Raw genomic sequence first — 14,579 nt, 5'->3', positions numbered from 1 at the left:
GCACTAGCTGAAGAAAATCCCTAATCTATTTCTCATAATACATGATGATGGGATCATTTTAGAAGAAGAAGCAGCAAGCTGAAGAGGAATGGAAAACAATCTTTCATGACACCATGAAGAAGAAACAGAGCCAGCCAAAGTAAAAGAAAAAACCACTGTCAGTAATTTGACATTATGACTGCAGCCAAGCAGAGGCCTAGGCACAATGCCTCTCATCTTTTCAGGTCATACACAGTGTTCACCAACAGTGCAGTGAAGAAAATATCAAAAACATTTCTAGAACCAAATGGAAAGTTTTGACATGAGATGTTCATGTGTTGTTTGCTCATGTTTTATCAATGAGATCAGAGCTTTTAAATGTAGAGGATACACTAAGCAATCCATATAAATCATACAGACATACAGACTTGGATGGCTATTTTCTCTACTAATGCATATTTAAGAATTGCTATGCATCAATTTAGTATGTTCAAGCATAGTATCAAGTATACATGAACCAATGACAACTGAAAGAAAAAGGTTTTCTCATCCTCATGTCACAAAGAGATCTCCTGAAATCTTCCTTTTTACTTATTTAAGTACTTCATTCAAACATTTCTGAATTCTCTAAGCAAACTCCTATTAAAAATCTTCGTTCACCTTGCTCAGAAAGTTATGCAGAAAGACAGGGGCAGGAGGGAGGGAAGCATGACACCAGATAATGATAGCCATGATGTATATAAACACTATCAATACAAGCACACTTCACCCAAAATGTTCCTTGAAGATAGAGATTATAATGTAAATTCACTCCTGAATACAGCTCAGGATAGAGTGTGCACACACAAGAACAAACACACAAGTGTGCTGAACTATGCTGTTAGCACAGTCCATTGCATGTTCCATTGTTACTCCAAGACACTTTCTTTAGAAGAAAAGGTCTGTCAACCATTACAACTATTAAGCCTGACTTTTCAAAATGCAAAATTTCCTAAGTAGTAAGAAAAATTTTTACAAAGCATTGCAGCCCAAAATTTTGCATAAGTATGCAAAACAGTATCTTACTTATTCCTACATAACGGGACAAAAAACTAACAGTTTATTAAAATGTAGGTACTGTTTCTCCTGTTGAAATAGCATCCATAGAGTCAGAACCAAAGATCCAACCTTCTACTGGTCTGTGTAGTCAAACCTCAGTTTTACTCAAATGGATGTATTATAAATTACGGAAACTGTTAAAGTGGCAATGACAAAAGTGCTCATTGTATATTTTTAGATTACAGCATAGGCCAGGCATCAGTTCAAATCTGGATAAGAGCTAGAAATCATAAATACAAACATGTACAATTCCAAAAGCTGATGCTGCAAATTTTAGGTAGAGGATAAAATATTTTTATGCTGAAGTATACTGATAGCACAGTGTATTTCATCTACTGATTACAAATAGATTTGTTGTCTTCCTGAAAATTTTACTCTCAGTGACAGGCTGGAAAACTGCATTATTATGCAGAAACTTGTGCAGGAGTTCAATGTAAAGGTACAAAGAAAGCTATATTTGACCTATTTTTCCTTTAAAATAAACCAGGAAGGTCCTGTGAAGAATTTTTAGAAGACTTATTTCTGCGCATTCTTCTCAACAATTGAAATGCATGTTCATGTTATTTATTGGATCCAGCTTTCCATCCATCCATCCATCCATCCATCCATCCATCCATCCATCCATCCATCCATCCATCCATCCATGCATATGTAAGTAACAACTTTCCATAACCCAGGAGTGAGAAAGAACTCTGCAGGATTCCCTTTAATGGTCATAAATCTTGCTATTTTATCAGACATAGAAATAGCTAATATGTACCTCAGCACAGTCTAGTCCCTGGATATGAATTATCTCACTTTTATTCTAAAAACTACCAGGCCCTGATAAATGATTATATTAATATTTTAGTGCTATTTTTAATACATCTGGTTAGATCATTATGCAAAGCATGTATTTCCCCTTTGGTTATTTTATTACCAGTATACTCGAACTTAAAATGAAAAGTTATACTCTATTTTATACATGAACATTACATTTTCAGGTGGCACAGATCAATGTGAACTTTTTACTTGAATGTTAATGAGACACTATTGAAGAAAGTGTTATAAAGGACAATTTAGTAATAAAAAAAAGAAGTTAATAATCTGGATGTATGGGAATGTCTACTTAATTACATGGGAAAAATACTCATGGGATAATTCTTGTTTTCCCATATGAACAGCCACAGATGAAAATACAAGAATGTTCATGCATCATCTACAGTTTAGAAGTGTTGTAAAGACAACTAGCTTTATCACACACATGGAAGATATATTTTGCATATGGCCCCACACAGCTTCAGAACCAGGCTTTTATAAATCAGCATAAATCAGCAAATCTTGCAAGAATACGGGCTGGAGACGAGCTCTGTGCCAAAGGACCTGAAATCTCAGCAGACAGAAAGCTCAGACTGAGTCACTGGTGAGCCCTAACAAAGCCAGCCAGCAGACTGCTGGCCCATGGAGGGAAATGATTGGCTGCCCAAAGCCAAATCACCTGGAGCAAGCTGCTCAAGGCCATGTGGACTCCGGGTTTGAACTTCCAAAATGAGGATTCTACAACCTCTCTGACCAAACAGTTCCAGAGTTCAATCTTTACTGTGTAGATTTTCCTTCAAATTTTTAAAAATAATTTCTTGTATTTCAAGACCATATCTAAAATACCACGTCCAGTTTTAAGGACCCTCATACAAGAAAAAGGTAATAAGCTTCAGAACAAAATGAAGCAAGAGCAAAAGGTCACCAAGATGCTAAGAGATATGGAGCACATGCTCTTTGAGAGGCTGGGGAAACTGGGCTTGTTCAGCCTAAAGAAAAGACAGCTCCAGAAGCACTTAATCACAGCCTAATAAAACCCAAGTTATCAAGACAACAAATCTCCATTTTCCATAGCGGTGCCCGGTGGGAAGATAAGAGATAAGCAGCATAAACAAAAAATATTCCATCTGCCTATTTGGGAGAACCTTCAACATAAGGATGAGGAAGCACTGGAATAGGTTAACCCCCAGAGACTGTGAAGTCTCTGTACTTGGAGGGTTCAAGACCCAGCTGGACAAAGCCTTGAGAAAGTCAGTCTGACCTCAGAGCTGGTCCTATATTGCACAGAATTATCCTATTTTCTTATGATTTCAGAAGATCTCATTTGTACTCCTGAAATAAATAAAAAGCAATTGCAGTGAGGCATAGTCTTTCTGGGACAAAAACTAAAAAAATATTCAGAGCACAGACTCAGGAGGCACTGAAAAGGAAAACCATTACATACATCATCATTCAAAACTGATTGCTATAAGATAGCTACAGATTTCAAGATTAAATGATATTTATATTTAAAAACTCCTAGTATTTGTTCGATCAATTTTTAAAACTGTAATCAAACTGAGATATGATACACATGCAGTCTCTTAGAAGCCTAAACTTAGAGACAACCAACAGAAAAAGAAGATGCAAAGTAATCTAAGAACAAAAAATAAATTAAATTATCATGCAAGATTAAACATTAACTGCTGGAAAAGTTCTGCAAACTCTAGCTGGGGCCAAAAGCATAGGACAAAAAAACAGCACAGAGGAATCTGCTAAAGTGACAGATAATTTGAACAAGTTTTTACTTATTCTCTTAGCTGAGAACTATATGCATGTCAGGAAGTGACTGTCCTGCTGCCCAATGCCAACCCCTGTTCTTGGGTCTTGTTCTATTGCACAGGTCTCTGTGGTTCAAAGATGCTTTCTTATATTAAAAATACACAGTCACATTAGACACGTAAGCGAGGGAGGTAGATGAGTGACAAATGAAGAAATAATAGATACTATGTGTGGTAAAACTCCAACAAGAAATGCATATGTCTTAATAACACCTTTGACAACTCTAGAATCAAGAAAATGAGACCATCTGGATGGTTTGGAAAAATAAATGAGTTTTCTGTTAAGAATAATAAAGGGGTACAATCATACAATCATTCTTCCATTACACCCTTCTGCACTGGAAAGACAAAACACACAAAAAAATGTACCTAGTTCATAATAGGCAAAAATTTCAGAAGATGACCCTAACAGTTATCAAAGTGCACTCTTTAAACTTACCCAATACTGATAGGGCAACATGAAATGGAAATTTAAATTGACAAATAAATTAATGGAAACACTCTGCAGAGATTCTTTGATTGCAGTTACATGTCACATATCCCTGTACAGTTTATTCAGACATCTCGGGCAAAATCATTGCATACTTCACATAGGAGTCTTCTATGCCATATTTTCAGAAAGAAATGATTGTGTGTCCAGCATGCAAGTCAGCCAGAACTATAGCATCACACAATGAATCCTCTGGGAATCTTTAAAGATCATCTAGTCCAAACCTGCTGTGGGCAGGGATAGCTTCAGCTCAATCACACTGTTTAAGGCCATATCAGTTCTGACCTTGAACACTTCCAGGAAGAGAACATCCACAACATCTTTGAGGTCCCTCATCACAGAAAATGCACCCATTATGCCCAATATAAATCTCTTCTGTTTGAAATGTTGCCCCTTGTCCTATCACTACAAGCCCTGGCAAGAAGTCTCTCTCCAGCTTTATTAAAAGCCCCCTTTAAGTACTGAAAGGTTACAGTAACATCTCCCCAGAGCCTTTTCTTCTCCAGGCTCAAAAACCTCAATATTCTCAGCCTTTTCCTCATGGGAGAGATGCTCCAGCCCTCTGATCACCTTCATGGCCCTTCTCTGGACCCACTCCAGAGGTCCATGTCTGGCTGTGCTGGGGATCCTGAAATGGCTGCAGCACTCCAGGTGGGTGCTCACAAGGACAGGGTACAGGGCAAAATCCCTTCCCTCACCTTGCTGCCCACCTGCCTTGCATGCAGCCCAGGACACAGCTGGCTTTCTGGGCTGCAAGTGCACATTGCCAGTCCTGTCCACCAGCATCCCGAGTCCTCCTCTGCAGGGTTACTTCTTCCAACCAACCCTACCTGCAACTACATTACTGTTTTATCTACTAAGTGTTATCATCACAGAAAGGAAATAAAGCAGGAGAATGGGAGAAGAAAAACAAGAAACCCTTTTATTTCAGCAGCACTGCAGTTGCACTGAATTAACTGTAAGATCATTAGTCACACCACTAGCATAATCTTTCAAGCCTTCTTTTGACGGATGAGTCCATCCTTTAATACATCTAACACTATTCCATTTATATAACAGCTTAAATTTTCATTGATGCAGTTTAATTCCATTGCAATTGGTTTCTGTATTTTGCTTCTCAGTACCTGATAGTTTTGTATGAAAACAGAATTTTAAGGAGAAATTGCCTAATCTGTGAACTTCCTTTCCTAGAAAAAAATAAAGCAACAGGCTAGTGACAGTGATGTTCCAGAAGCAGGTACAACAGTTGGAGGAGTTTGCATTTCTTTACCTGGCTTTCTTCCTTCCCAGTAGATTTCAAGCTCTCACTTTTTTCTTTATAACTTTTCACATAATTTTGCTATGTGGTCAAATAGTTTAAAATTTAGGAGGTCTGAGACATTGAAATAAGCAAACCAGCATTTGTTACAGGAATTGATGTAGGAAAATGACTGTGCATTTCAAAAATGCTACACAAAACACTGAGCTTTAACCAGGAAAAATACACTTAAAACACCTTCAAAAAAGTTAAAGCCTTTTGTTGCTGACTCAATCCTAGAACCATTTTGTCAAAAATGAACTCTGTTACAAGGTTCAATTCACAATGCACCTTAGCCAATGAAACATTCATATTAAAATACATCACAGGAAAGAATGTTGTAGATACTTCTAATCTTCATAAACTTTTAAGCCCATGAACATTTACACAAAAATCTACTATTATTAGACTCCAACTTGCTGCCTGTAACAGAAAAATTGTGCCTTCATTTATAGCTTTTCCACATAGAAAAAAATCAAACTCTCAGTGAAGTAGCATAAGTACCAAGTTTTAAAATATGAAGATAATTTCAGGAACTATTAAGACAGTAATCACTTATAGGTTGCTATATTAACAACTGAAAAATGAATAAATAAGCCAGGTTTTTACCACCTTAGTGAGATTCTGAGCAACTATTCTTCATGCTTGGTAACAGATTTGCAAAACATGCATCTAGAACTGGAAGTTTCTGTTCTGCTCTAGAATATCACACACAATGAAACATGCAGACATTTTGATTAAGAGAAGTTGAACAGGTTTTTTTTTTCCATTTCCCTTCTTTCTTTTCTATGCCAAACTCTCCAATGGGAAAATCAGAAAACCCCTGTTTTTCATACATGTACTCTTTTTCAGCCTTAAAGTAGTTAAAGCCATGACATTAATCAGTTAACTCCACTACTTACAGACAGGAAAAATCAATTTACCTGAATGCCATCAAGCAACTTGCTCATGCACCAGTAACTGTCAGCTTCTATGTTCTGCAGCACTTCTTCAGGCAGACTGGAAACATCAAAATTTTCCACTTCTTCTTCTTCTGTTTCAGGAAAAGAAAGAGAAAGACAAGTCAATGAAGTGCACAGAATAAATAAAGCAAGAATGAGGAAAAGAATTGAAAACAAAGACAGCCACCACTTATCTTTGAGTCAGAAACCAATGCACGTTTTCTTTAACAGGGCCTAAATGAATCATTTATTGCTTAACTGTGTCATCTAATGGCTTTAAATGTTAATAAATACTTAATTTCTTGCAGACTGTGAAAATCTCAAATCATGCCTGGTTAACCAGAATTAATACATAATAAATCACTTTATTCTAAACATTTCACACCTGAAAGAGGATCAGAAGCACTTTGAGAGCCCTCAAGCTATATATGAGCAATCCCTGAAGAAGATGACTATATTTGCACCATGCACAGAATGTGCAAGTATGTTGCCATTCTTCACAGAAAAAAAAGCCCTGAAAAATACTTCTCAGAAAAGCACTGAACTTTATGTAAAAAAGCAGACTACAGCTTGAATTTAGAAAAGAAAAATCCTTCCAAATAGAAAAGAAAATTATTGATGTATCCACTACAGCATGAAACAAAACTTCAGTACATCTTACACATATTAACTCACAAAAAAGTCTTACACTTATACAGTTTATTATATTTTCATAAATCAGTGCCCCACTGTAAAAAAAAAATCTAGTTAATATTTATAACTTTCAGTTTAATATTTCAAATGGCAAAAAAAGAAGCAACCCATTCTCACTCTGCCTCACTGTGTCTACAGAAAAAAAAACAGTAAATGTACAGAGTTCCTCATATTTATATAAAACACAAACATATACTGAAGTGTCTTCCCTTTGAATGAAGTCTTCAGGCCCTCCTCCACCAAACATTTGCTGAAAGAATGAGATTACAACTACTTTGACAACGTGCTCCTTTGCAAATTTTCTGCCTTGGAGCAGCTTTCCTTTTCATGACACTGGTATCACATTTCTGAAAGAAAAGGCAGCTATAAGCCATAGCACAACACACGTGGGTATGAAAAGATAACAAATGAAAAAGACTTGTTATGTTCTTTTTCTCATCTTTCTTATCTTACCTCATTTTTGTCTCTCTCTTTCAAAATCTATCAAAATCATTTTGCACTATATTCTCACATCAGGTTTTAAACCAACAAAAAAGCTGAAGATCCATATAAACATCAGAGGTGGGCATCTTCACCTCCCTTCACAGCCAACAAAGAACACCAAGAAGTGACAGAACCTGACTTGTTCTAAACTAGAAAGATAAATAAATCAGATGAATCACATTTTTTTAAAAATCTTGTTTCTCAGTATTAGGTATAATTTGCTTTTAAAAGGATTGCCTCAGAATGCAGACCTTTAAACTGTGGAAGTCTAAACTAAGCTGAAAAAAAGCTTTAAACACCCACCAAATGATCTGCTGTCCTGTGACTGAACTACCTGCAAGTTGTAAGAAAACCAGGGCAGTTTGTAGGTAGGCTAAATGATGCAACCTGTAGAGCAACAACACTCCAGCATTAGTATTTTGGAAAAACCAGATTCTTATTGTTCTAATAAAGATGAAATATCAAATTAGAATGACCAATTTTTATTCCCCCCAGAAAATACACTATAGCTTTTAAGAAATATCTTTCAATGGCTCCAATTACTGTTCATCAGAGGTATGTTCCCCAAGCACAAAGAGGAAGTCAGGACAGGCCTTTCTGAAAAGAACACAGGTTCTCTGACACAAATTTACTACTCTAAGTAAAATTCTCATTATTCCACAGGGAACAACAACCTAGAAAAGGATATAGATAAGATATAGATGGTTTTTAGGAATCTTTTCACTGAAAGAATTGGCAGTCCCCAATTATAATGTCACAGAACCACATGCTCAGCCATTATAGACATTAAAAAAGCAGTTTTATGAAGTACTTGTCCAGCTGTCTTGTTTTGTCTCCCCTCTTAAGAGCTATCCAAGAACATTTTGCTTTCTGTGGCTTAAAGAGACTGATCTTTAGCATTTCCATAAGCCTCTTAAAGACAAAATAATTATTCAGTATCTTTTATATGTTCTTTAAATATATAAGCTACTTCTAGACCAATTTTCAGTCCCATTGTGCTTCCAATTCATCACACTAAGTCATCTCTTCTAAAGTCAGATAATGAAGTTTTGAAATTAAAAAAATCTAATTAAGTGTTTCAGACAACTCAGTTGTATTTCTGTTGTACCCTAGCAGTACAATACCATACCCTACAGTACAATACAGTACCCTGTGTAAAGCAACTGTGTCAAACTTTGGCTTAAAATTCTGCAACCGAGTATTTCAACAAATAAATCTAATTACTTGGAGCTATAATACAGTTTCATTAAATCAGCTAAAATGTATATTTGTGGATATGTTATGTTAACTGGTATTTTATTATTCAAATGTGGTCTATGATGAACAAGGAGAAGCACTGTGGAAGCACCCAAGAACTCTCCTAATAAAGATGGCACAGCATCCCAAAAGCAATGTCTCAAACAAGGAAGTGCTCAGTGATGTCAGTGGTTTCTGCTGCACCAATACACCCTACCTTGCTACACTTTACTGAGGAAGTTCAAAACTGACACTGAGTATCCAAAGGACCCTTTTCCAAAGTACAAATGAAATTTTAAAAGGCCATCCCTTTTGACAAGCTCGAATTAAGGAACATTTGATTGGCAGAATGCTATGGAAAATCATAATCTACACTTTAAGCATTTATTCATTTATTTGGGTATGCACAAAGTGCAAAATGCTTCTTTTTCCCTGAAGCTTTAAGGGGAAAAGCAGTCAAGCTCCATGTTGCTCTCTCTCTCTCTCTTTTTTTCTTTTTCTTATTTGGATGAAGAAATAAATGCACTAGAAAAGTTTTGAAAGAAAGACCACAAGAGATTTCAGAATAAAGAGAAGGAAAAATAACAACATAACCACCCCAAAAGTACCTAAGATATTATTTGTGCTTGAGAACATAATTGCAATTTCTGGTTTTAAATAAATTTAAATTTATTTTCAATTACTGAAATCTGAATGGACAGTAACATAAAGAATGAATAAAAGAATGTGGATAGAAATAGCAGGCCAGTATGTGCAATATGTGTGGGAGAAGAGTTCACTGCCTAAAACTTCCCAATTAGGAAGTCATACAGTTTCCTGTGGAAATCTTTATCATGCTATCTATACAAGTGTAAAAGACAGGAAAATGCCTGGTTGCCTGGAGGAGAACTGCTGTAGCATGGAGTCTGTGACATGCTGATCTGAATACGTGCATTGCTGTAAGCATGGGATTAGCTCTTCTTTACTCACTCCCAGGGTATGCTTCCAAAAATTCCCACCCTGCAGGAAGACTAACTTTTTCTAAACAGTTCTAACTGGATCCACTCACAAAAGCAGAGACATAAGGATAAAATAAAATTTTTTAAAAATACTGCTTACAGCCACTTACAGATTTAGTTTCCCAATGACAGCAGAAAGTAAACATGCTAAACAGCTTGCCTCAATTAAAAGTAGGTTTTAGTTCAAGATTAAGCCTAATGGATGATTTTGATTGAAGTTGTACAGAATGCTAAAATTAAGTTCACAACTGATCTTTGTCTTTTAGCTGTAATAGACTTCTTCTAAAGAGTGCTGGAATTTTACCTTTTCAGTACAGATCAGGGGTAAAAATACATGCAACCAACAAAAAGGTAGTTTGCATTCAGAACTCTTCTAAACCTGCTACTGACACCAAAACTCAATCTTTATAAAGTGTGAAAAAAATTATTGTAACTTGATAGTTTTCATACATTATTACACCAAGCGACTTCCTATGAAAGATACCTCCTTTAAATAAAGCACACATTCTCTCAAAGTAGTTTTTTAATGAAACAAACATTTAATTGTGTTACAAATATTTTAACTGTAGCTTATCTTGAAATTGTTTCTCAACACTCAGAATCAGAAAAACTCAGATGAATTCACTGGAGTGCGAGGTAGGGGATAAAATGGATGGCAGGGTAAAAAAGACCTTGTGCTGAAGCCCAAAACAGACTGCAATATCCCCAATAAATTATGATTGCTCATTACAAACACTCAATATACAAAATAATACATAAAAACATTAGATCAGTTAATGAGCTGAATAATTTAAAATTGGGGATTTTTTTAGCACTATTTTGTGTAAATGTAGAAAAAGCATTACCATATACCTGAAGTCCAAATTACGTATCCTTTGCAGCAGTGCAAGGAAACCATTCTGACCACAGATGCACAGGTGCTTCTCTGTATCAAGCTTACTGTGTTGCAATCTATTTCAGGTGTTACATCTTCAGGCAGATCTAACATGAAGGTTACCACCCAAGTATGCAAGTATAAAAAAAATCATACACACGATTGCACACAGAGGTGCACAGTAATATTTCCACAGCTAGATTTTACATATTCCACTCCAAACTCAGTTTTCAAAAAGCCTTATGAAACACCTCTCCAGTCACTGTTGCACTAAGGCAATGGTTTCTAAGAAGATCAGGACATAATAGAGCATTTAAATGTAAATTCTTTCAGTAACAATTGCCTGATTAAATATGTATATTACCATATCAATATCTCCCATTGAAAAAGTCCTAGTTACATAATAATCTTGATAGAAATAGCTCTTAAGCTGTTAAGGATGAATCACCAAAGTAAAACCTTCCCTTTTCTTTGTGGTACTGCAGTCACAAAGGTAAAATTTTAAAAAAACCTTAATCATCTCATCAGTCCAGGCTTAGGTAAACATGACCTTACTGCATTTCAAATATTCCCCTATAAACAGTCATGTTCTCACATACAGGATATATTGACAACTTGTCTATTTTAATATTGCTAATAATCTTACATTTGTTTTCAATTAATCTTCTACAATATCCTTCAAATGCAATAGGAAGCAAGATAAATATCTTTATGCATCCATGTAAGAATAGTGTTTCAAACATTAATCATTATATTCTACTCATATGAATTCTCTAAATAATTTGCTGCACATGGCAACTGTTACAATCCTGTGTGACCTGGTGAGCAAGGTAAATCATCCTGTCCAAAAACACTGTAAACTTGATTACATGGACTGGACATCTATGCTCATCAAAATTAATGTATGACCCTGGAGGTACTCTCAATTTGCTCTGTCACAAAAGACTAGGTACTTCACATACTCTTCCTTTAATTCCAGATTCTGTATGAAAGTAATCAGTAAATCATTCAGAGACTTCCTTTAGTGGGCCTACATTGCTTGCCAGTAAGATCTTTCCTACTCAGGTTTTGTCTTGGCTAGATTTTAACTATTTTTTTTCCCTCCACACTAAATAAAACAGAATTTGCCTTTATTTAATATTCATAACCCACTGCACATATATACACAAAAAAAGACCTGTTTTTAAGGATGGTAAATTTATTTGAAAAATGGAAACTCTCAGGTCATGTTGCAAATTAAACAAAAGAGTTCCTCATAGGCTGCAGGCTGAGATTACTGCTTCACGAGTCAGACAGGAGGAAGATTAAGAGCTCTATGACCAAAACAGGGTACAAAGGAGAATTAAGTAAAACTGGTGGTGCCAACATGTCTTTGACTCACAGAACTTGCATAATGCCAAATACAGGACTGAGAACCTCTTCCACACAGGTGAGAAATCAGCCAGTAAGTGTAGTTTGAAATTAGAAGAGTATAAGGCACATCCTTGGGCATGACATTATTATGAAACAGAAGCCTTTAAACCTTGTAAGATGGCAGCTCTTCTTAAAAATGGATTTCACCAACAATGAACACAATGATCAGAACAAATTTTTCTCACAGTACTCACTTCAAAAGGTTTGCTATTGTCAACCAAAACAGCCTGCCAGGGAGAGGCTGTGCATGTGACACCAAATTAAGGGACTCATAATTAGCAACCAGTATGCATGGTGAGCACAGGATGATGAGCTGATGAGTATTTTCTTAGAATGCCACATAAGGGAATTCTCAGGGAAGTTCAAAAGGTGCTTGGAGAATAGGAAATGAAAGATTAAAGGTTGAACATGTCTCCCACATTGCATTTTTAATTAACTAGTTTGTGCTTTGTCATTTAATTTTTTAAAGCATCAACACACATATCCACAAACACACAAGAGACAAAACCCCAAGGGTGGGACAAGAGCAAACTGTAGCATGGTCAAAAAAGTTTAAAGCAAACCTCAGGAATACACAGGCCTTCCCTGTGTTCAGGTATGGGATTGATTAGTGACTTATTTCAGAACTATCACCCTAGCACTGGAAAAGCCTTCCAAGAGAATCCATAAATTAATGTAGTTTTGAAAAAGAACTATTTATTGGAGATTGAAAAAAATCAATTGTACTAAAAGCTACAATGTATATAAAAGATAAAGAAACCAGTATATGTATCTGCACATACAAGGGTGAACTTTAAAAGTATGGAAAATTAATACTTCTTTACTGAAAATATTTCCCAAAAAAAAAGAAAAATCAGAAAAAAATTTGTATTGCATGTAATTACTTAATAATAGAGGGCTGGCAAAGAGAACTCATTTGAACAATTTCATAAACAGCAATATGTTTACTACATTTCCTGGATAACTTAAAAAGCTCAAAGGTTCAACTCTAACTTGGGTAAATATAAAATCAATGCAAATTATCCAAGAACTTGTACATGAATATAAAAACTCAGAAATATAATTTTTTTCTGTGACTGAAGACTGAAAAATTTGCCACTGCCACATAAGCTCATCAACCATTTACACATAACCATAACTCTGTGTAAGTATAACTCCACTCACCCATGAAGCAATTTTTATTTTAACCCATTAATGTCATTTGAATGGCATAACAAAATAAGTTCTCAAAGAAAAATGGATGGCAGAGGAAACAACTGTCCCTCAGTGACAACATCCCCACGCATCTATGACTGTGGCAGTTTCCTGCAACACACACTGTTCAATATCCAATTTTCAATTGGATATATATCAATTTTCTTAACCAAAATTACATGTTTCCATGTTTTGTAATCTCCCACATCATTCACAGCTAATAAGAAATCCACCTAATGGATTTCTTGCCTTATTTACAAAAGAAATTAAGTGACATCCATTATTTCTGCTTTTTAGCACCAACTGCAGATACTGAATTTGAAGAAGCATATTTGAGGAGAATGCACTCTGCAGGAAAAACTATTCCTTCCATTGCTTAATTGCTGAATGCATTCCTTAACTACCTTAATTTGCTGTGACTTACACTTTCCTAATGAAACTGCTACATATGCTTCTGAGGCAAAAAAGCCACAAGGCTTGCTCTTTTCATAAATTTCAAACATATTCTTACCGATTGTATAGGTATTTATTGTCAAGATAAAGAAATAATCAAACCTCTAGGAAAAAAGAAGCCTGCTCTGTCTGTTCAATAATAATAGTATGATCTCTAATTTTCTTCAACAATGTTATTGTAAGAACAGGTAGTTGTCCTTAAATTTCAGTCACATGCCACAGTAAATTTCTATGTCATAATTAACTAAAGATGGAACACATAAATGAATTCACAAATGTTTTTGATGAGAACACAATTGATAAGCCAATTTTTTTAAGTAGTGGGATTTGTCAAAGCGAATGTCCTATAAAAGCATAAAGTACTTTCTGCTTCTATGAAATAATGCAATGAAAGCCTACAGAAGAAAAACTGTTTTGCAAGAAAACTTTTTTCCCTTTTTTTCATTATGTGCTCAAGTACATAATTTTTCACTTCTGCTTTAAATTTTTTTTTCCACAGCTTAAAGAAAAAATTTAAAATATCATATTTCTCACATAAGAAACCAGCAAAATATCCCCATGCTAATGAAAAACCCAATGACTTAATTACTATGATTAAAAAGTTTGCATTCAAATTACAAGCAAAGCCAACTCAAATTGAAGTTTCAGCACAAAAACTTCTGTCAAATTTATCTGTATTGGTCTGACAACTATAAATTATTAACTAACCATGTGTCTCATTGAAAATAAGACAAAAAAAATTCTTACAATTCTTTTTAAAGCACTGATCCACCGAATTTGAAAATCTTTTCTTAGATCTTCAGCTACTACTG

The 14,579-nt window shown here is 35.3% G+C and overlaps 1 protein-coding gene across 1 annotated transcript in view; it reads right to left on the bottom strand.

Annotated features, from left to right (window-relative positions):
* The window catches only part of TBC1D22A (TBC1 domain family member 22A), a 140,927-nt gene that overhangs the window by 83,726 nt on the left and 42,622 nt on the right, over nucleotides 1–14,579 (bottom strand). Inside the window, exon 9 of the mRNA XM_036401158.2 lies at nucleotides 6,406–6,515. Coding sequence (XP_036257051.1) covers nucleotides 6,406–6,515 — 110 coding nt within the window. The remainder of the gene's footprint in view (nucleotides 1–6,405; nucleotides 6,516–14,579) is intronic.

The sequence above is a fragment of the Molothrus ater genome, chromosome 5, assembly GCF_012460135.2.
Source record: "Molothrus ater isolate BHLD 08-10-18 breed brown headed cowbird chromosome 5, BPBGC_Mater_1.1, whole genome shotgun sequence".
Lineage (NCBI taxonomy): Eukaryota > Metazoa > Chordata > Aves > Passeriformes > Icteridae > Molothrus > Molothrus ater.
Note: the sequence above shows the minus strand (reverse complement) of the source record. Positions and strands in the feature narration are given on the sequence as shown.